Below are 6,522 nucleotides of genomic sequence, written 5' to 3'. Positions count from 1 at the left end.
CACAAGTTAATAAAACGTCCATCATGGGGAGGTGGGGCTGGAAATGCATCCAGACACTCTACCCCCTCTCTGCAGCCCCTACTCCCTCCCACCTCTAAATTCCATCCAGCCCTTCCTCAAGCGGCAGGGTGGAGGGACTATACTCGCAAGCTCCCCCTTTCCCCGTTTCTTTCCTACAGGTGCCTCTGGGCAGGCCAGTGCATGGACAGCCCCAGCAATGCCACCATGCCCTGTGGCTTTCTCCTTCAGGGCTTCTCTGAGTTCCCGCACCTAAGGCCGGTGCTCTTCTTGTTGCTGCTAGCCGTGCACCTGGCCACCTTGGGCGGGAACCTGCTCATCCTGGTGGCCGTGGCCTCAGTGCCCAGCCCACCACCCATGCTGCTCTTCCTGTGCCAGCTGTCAGCCATCGAGCTCTGTTACACTCTGGTGGTGGTGCCCCGCTCCCTGGCTGACCTGGCCACGCCAGGCCTTGGCGGGGGCAGCCCCATCTCCTTCCTGGGCTGCGCAGTTCAGATGCAGATGTTCGTGGCGCTGGGTGGGGCCGAGTGCTTCCTGCTGGCCACCATGGCCTATGACCGTTACGTGGCCATCTGCCACCCACTGCGCTACACTGCAGTGGTGACCCCAGGGCTGTGCGCAAGGCTGGCCCTGGCCTGCTGTCTCGGGGGACTGGCAGTGTCCGTGGGGCTCACAGTGGCCATCTTTCACCTGCCTTTCTGCGGCTCCCGCCTACTGGTGCATTTCTTCTGCGACATCACGGCGCTGCTGGACCTGGCTTGCACACGGAGCTACGCCGACGAGCTTCCCCTGCTGGGCACCTGCCTCGTGCTGCTGCTGCTGCCCTCGCTGCTCATCCTGTCCTCCTACGGAGCCATCGCCGCCACCCTGCGTCGCCTGCACTCCCCCAGGGGCCGGTACAAGGCTGCCTCCACCTGCGCCTCGCACCTGGCCGTCACTTTCCTGCACTATGGCTGTGCCACCTTCATGTATGTGCGGCCCAAGGCCAGCTACTCCCCACGGCGGGACCGCACCCTGGCACTCATCTACACCAACATCACGCCGCTGCTGTACCCGCTCATCTACAGCCTGCGCAACCGCGAGATCACCACCGCCATCCGCCGGGTGCTGGGGCAGGGGCGGCAGGGACAAGGTCTGTGTGAGCCCTGAAAGCAGGCAGGGACCAGGCCAGAGAGGGCAGCTCCGCTCCCTAAAGCTAACTCTGTCAGGAGGTGTCTGTGTCAGCAACACCACGAGGGGGGCCTCGAGGACTGGATTCAGGAAAGGGAACCTGAAAAAGCGTCCACACAAGAAGAATCTCCTTGTGGGGCAGGTGCCCCATTCTCCACCCCTCCTTTGAGCAGTGGCCAAAGACAGCATGGTAGAGATCCCCAGGCCTGCAGATAGTGGCCCCATCAGTCTTTGCTAGTTCCCCCCATGCACTGGGGCCTGTGCAAGGTGATGGGCTCACATGACGAAGAAGGCACAATTCATGGCCGCAGGGGCTCACAGATGGAGTGGGAGGAAAATGTGAGCGGTGAAGGGGCGATGGATGGAGTGGCTCCTGAGAAGGAGTTTCTGTGCTAGACTTTTTTAGAGGAGAGGAGAGTCAGGGGAAACTTCCTGGAAGACAAAGATGGCTAAATGGAGAACTATAGGTTGACTAGAGGTCAATCAGGAGAAGAGGAGGGTGAAGAAGGTCCAGCAGCAATGATTCAACAGGGGCTGGGTATTTGGGGAAGGACCTTGTAAAGAGCGGAAGGATTTGAACTCATGGGGTGACATGATGACCTACTGTTCCTGTGTGGTCACTGTGGCCATAGTGTAGAGAAGGATCTAGGGACATGGAGGTCTGTCTGGGGAGCTGTTGCCCTATTCCAGGAGAAAGGTGAAGGGGTTTGGACCAGAGGACTGACACAGGGTATTAGGGGCATGGAGTCAAGAGAGAGGCAGGAGGTGGAAACTATAGAAGCTTGACTGGATATGGAGGCATGAGAAAAAGGGGAGTTAAGGAGCATCTCTAATCTGGGTCACTGGGTGGACGGTGGCTCCATTTGCTGGAAACGAGAAAACAGGAGCAAGCTGGGAGGGTGGTGATGGGTGTTGAATCTGTGCTGGTGCTGAATCTGTGTAGCTGAAATGCCGCCCCAGACCAACCAGTGCAGATGCTGACTGAGGCAAATATGGTTGTGCAGAGTGCAGGGCCAAGAGGAGGGGAGCTCTGGATTTATAGATGGCCACCGAGACCATGGGGTGGGTGCTACCCCTCATTAACAAAAAGCTAACAATTGCTCCCCATGTGATGAGATTAAGGGTGATTTTTATTTCCTGATGGCGTACCTTCCAAATTTCTCCTAATCATTCTCAATGGATGTTACTTTTATACAGAAACAAGCATTACTTAAGAACAAACACTTTGGGGGCCTGCTCAGTGAATCATAAAGACTTGTTACCCCCCATCCCTGAGATGAAAGCCTGAGCCCACTTGCCTCAACACTGTCTCCTCACCAACAGCCCAGGAATGAAGAGGAACTAGAGTGAGCTCTGTGGGGGCCGATCCAGCACATACCTGTGTGGTACGAGGGTAGGAATGCACCAAGGAACTTTAGTCCACCAGAAACTTGGAGAAAATATTGCTGTCAAAGACACAGCAAGGAGACATTGAAAGGAAGAATTACTAATCCACAATGTCATGTAAAACTGACAGAGAACATAAAATCCCTGGATGTGACTTTCTCAACAATGTTACATTAGTATATCCTGGTGTGTTAAAGGGACAAACTGGCACAAAACCTTAAGTACAGATGCCAGGCTACACTAAGAAAATCCCAGAAGTTATTCGTTCATCTGTATGTGCAATAAACAGCTGTTTATTGAGTGATGGTTCCATGCCCACAGCTAGACAGGATTCAACTGTAATCAAAATGGCACAGTATTTCTAGCACCTCAATCCAAATTATTGAAGGAATGAAGGCGAAGCCCATGTGTAATTTGAAATCTACCAGGGCACTCGGGAAAATAAATAGGCATTGCATTATCATGTGACAGGTACTATGATGGGGAAAATACAGGACACTGCTAAGCGATTAGCCTAGACTTGGGATGGTAGGAGCATTAGTAAAAGCTTATGAAGAAGTGATGTGTAGGACCTCAGTGCAAGCAGGAATAGCAGAGCCAGATAAAGACAGCTGGGAAAGGAGCATCCAGGCAGAGGGAACAGCATGTGCAAATGCCCCAAGTCCAAAGAACACTCCAGGAACTTGTTGATGGGACTAGATCTAATTGGTGTGGCTGAGGGGTGCATACTTCCAGTATTAAGAGATTATGCTACAGGTACAAACAAATAGGGACCAGAGCACACAAGTGGTACAAACAACATTAAAGAGTTTGGACTTGACCCTAAAGAAGAAAGAGGAGACAAAAGAAGGGTGGGGACAAGGAGAAGGAAAAGAAGGAAAAGCCATTGAAGATGTTCAGGCAGAGGAGTGATAGGATCCAATATAAACACTGACTATGACGTGAAGAAGGAACTAGAGAAGGACATGACAAAACGGACCTTTACAAGGAAGCTCATGTAGAAATATAGGCTGGAGATAATGCTGGCCCATTTAGGCAAGTGGTAATGGAAATGGAGAGAAGTGGACAGGCTGGAGAACTATTTAGAAGGCAGAGATAATAGAACTTAGTGCAGACTGAACAGGGATAAAAGAGAAAGAGGTATCAGATAGACATGGGCTATCTAGAAAAGATGACGGTCCGGGCTCCCTGAGATGGAGTGCACAGGAAGAGTAACCAGTCTGAGGGCAGGACAAGGTGGAGGTGGTGAGTTCAGTACGGAGGAAGTTGATATGAGGTATGGATCTGTATAGTGGGCAGTTGGGTATAAGTCAGGAGAATCCGGGCTCAAGAAACACGTTTAGACATCACCAGTTCATCAGTAGCAGCTGACATGGCTGCGAAGCTCAGAATGAGAGACAGAGGAGGAACAGAGCACCTCCAAAACAAGATCATGAGGAACAGCAACACTGAAGGATGGACTGTCTAAGCATGACGTAAAGCACACAATTTGTTAATTAGATGTAAAGCAGCTTTACTTGTGGACACTAGATTAAGCAAAGTGAAAAAAGACAAACTTCCACGTCTAATGTATGGAAGGGGCCCATCTCATTAATACATAATGATTTCGGCTCAGATCACGATCTCACAGTTCACGAGATCAAGGCCCATGTCGGGCTCCGTGCTGACAGTACAGAGCTTGCTTGGGATTCTCTTTCTCCCTCTCTCTGCCTCTGCTAGTATGTGTGTGCGCACTCTCTCTCTCCTCCCCCTCTCCTTCTCTCTCTCTGCCCCTGCCATGTGCGCTCTCTCTCCCTTTCAAAATAAATACAAAAAGAAAGAAAGAAGCAGCAGTTTTATCTGACACATATGGAACCATCTCATACATGTTGGTGAGTGAAACAGCAAGGTGCAGGACAGTAGACAGTACAGCCATCCGTGACTCTGGCCTTTTCACTTGTGGTTTCCACTCCCGTGCTCTCCCCACGAATCCTCACAGGCTGGCCCCTCATCACTCAGATGCTGTCTGGACTCATACATTCACTCCTTGCAGAGGCCTTCACTGACCACCCTGTGTAATATTGCCATGCTGCCTGCCATCACATGATCACGCGTTAGTTTCCAATCATCTCTTATTATTTGAAATTATCTTTTTTAATGTTTTATTTACCTGCCCCTCCGAATAGAATATAAACTCTATGAAAATTATCTGCTCACCACAGTGTTTACCCTGTTCCTAAACAGTGTGTGGCATGAGTAGGTGCTCAGTAAATTGCTAAATGGAAGAGTGAATAAGTCAATATTATGGTCTAACAGCATTTATATATTAAAACACATGGAATGTGTGTATGTATGTATCATGTGCCTGTATATGTCCTATACATTTCACATACACACACACACACACACACACACACACACACACACACCAACACACATCTGTAACCAAATTAAAAGTCTGAGGAACTGGAGCACAGGGTGGGACAGATCTTTACTTTTCACTGAATACCCTCCTTGCATACATACATGTGTTACTTATTCAGTAAATGCTTTCAAACTAAAAATAAAGGCTAGGCATCGGAGGAGGAATGCACAGAGAATTTTTTTTTAAAGAGAGCAATCAGAAAAGTAGAAGAAAATCCAATATAGCAGGGCGCCATGGAAGCCAAGGAAAGAGAATTTCAAGGATGGAGTAGTTAGCAGTGCCAGGTGATACTACTGTTTCTAGAAATAACATGGCATTGGAGCCAGAGATAATTTTAGGGATGCCTAATCCAGCCCAAAGAGCACCAAATTCACCTGTACAAACCTCAGCAAAAGCCTCAGCATGTGCAAACTCCTGGCAGACAAACAGCAAAGCCCACAACTACAAATGCCATGTGCCCAGAGATCATGCAGTGGCTGCCAGGCCCCAGCCAACACTGAAAAACTATAGAGAACCAACTCAAATCATGTGCAATCACTTGCTAGAGCAGGAAGTAACCTTGGATTTCATATTCTTTTTTTTAAATTTTTTTAATGTTTATGTATTTTTGAGAGAGAGAGAGACAGAGAGAGAGGGAGAGGGAGGGAATAAGTGGGGGAGGGGCAGACAGAGAGACAGAGAATCCAAAGCAGGCTCCAGACTCTGTCAGCCCAGAGCCTGACACGGGGCTCAAGTTCACAAACGGCGAGATCGTGACCTGAGCTGAAGTCAGACGCTTAACCAACTGAGCCACCCAGATGCCCCTGGATTTCATTTTATTTTATATTTTTAAATAAAAATATTTAGTAACAATTAAAATTTATTAAGACTTATTAATGATAATTAAATTTATTATAAATAAATTAATTAAATAATTTATTTATTTTCTGAGAGAATGAGAGAGACAGAGCACAAGCAGGGGAGAGAGAGAGAGAGAGGCACATAATCCAAAGCAGCCTCCAGGCTTTGTGCTGTCAGCCCAGAACCCCAATGCAAGGCTTGAACTCACCAACCATGAGATCATGACCTGAGCTAAAGTCAGACATTTAACCAACTGAACCACCCAGGTGCCCCTGGATTTAATTGTAAATGCTGAAATCCTTAACACTTTCAAGATCTGTACCCTGGATTTGTTTTAATCCCATATGGTAAGGTAACAGACACAGAGACAACTGCCCTTGACAAAAGAGCTTCTTAGTGACCACACCGTGAAAGGCCACATGGGGAAGCACTGGGGCAGTTGGGAGACAGAAAGAGAGAGGAGAAAGCCTGGCCCTGAGCCTTTATTGTGATTTCTGTGGGAAGGAATGGGCGAGGCAAAGTAGGAAAGCTTGAGTTCGTTTAGGATTGGATCGTTTGACTGATTTTAGGGGGTTCTGGACTATCACAGTGGTCTCTAGCTGTCTGAGTTAGCTGACTTGGCCCTGGGGTGACAGGGTGGGTACCCTGGTGGTTTGACACATGAAGAGTTAGATGAAGGAGGTGGTTGGGGATATGGGCTTTGG

General features: G+C 48.9%; 1 protein-coding gene across 1 annotated transcript; it reads left to right on the top strand.

Annotated features, from left to right (window-relative positions):
- Positions 1-201: 201 nt before the first annotated feature.
- On the top strand, positions 202-1,167 carry LOC124523494 (olfactory receptor 10AC1). The gene has a single exon (XM_047095261.1). It carries the CDS (start codon positions 202-204, stop codon positions 1,165-1,167), a length of 966 nt encoding a protein of 321 aa, XP_046951217.1.
- Positions 1,168-6,522: the final 5,355 nt, after the last annotated feature.

Source organism: Lynx rufus, unplaced genomic scaffold (genome assembly GCF_022079265.1).
Source record: "Lynx rufus isolate CCGP_SWC_20201006 ecotype Redwood Valley unplaced genomic scaffold, mLynRuf1.p SCAF_4, whole genome shotgun sequence".
In the NCBI taxonomy this organism is placed as follows: domain Eukaryota; kingdom Metazoa; phylum Chordata; class Mammalia; order Carnivora; family Felidae; genus Lynx; species Lynx rufus.
Note: the sequence above shows the minus strand (reverse complement) of the source record. Positions and strands in the feature narration are given on the sequence as shown.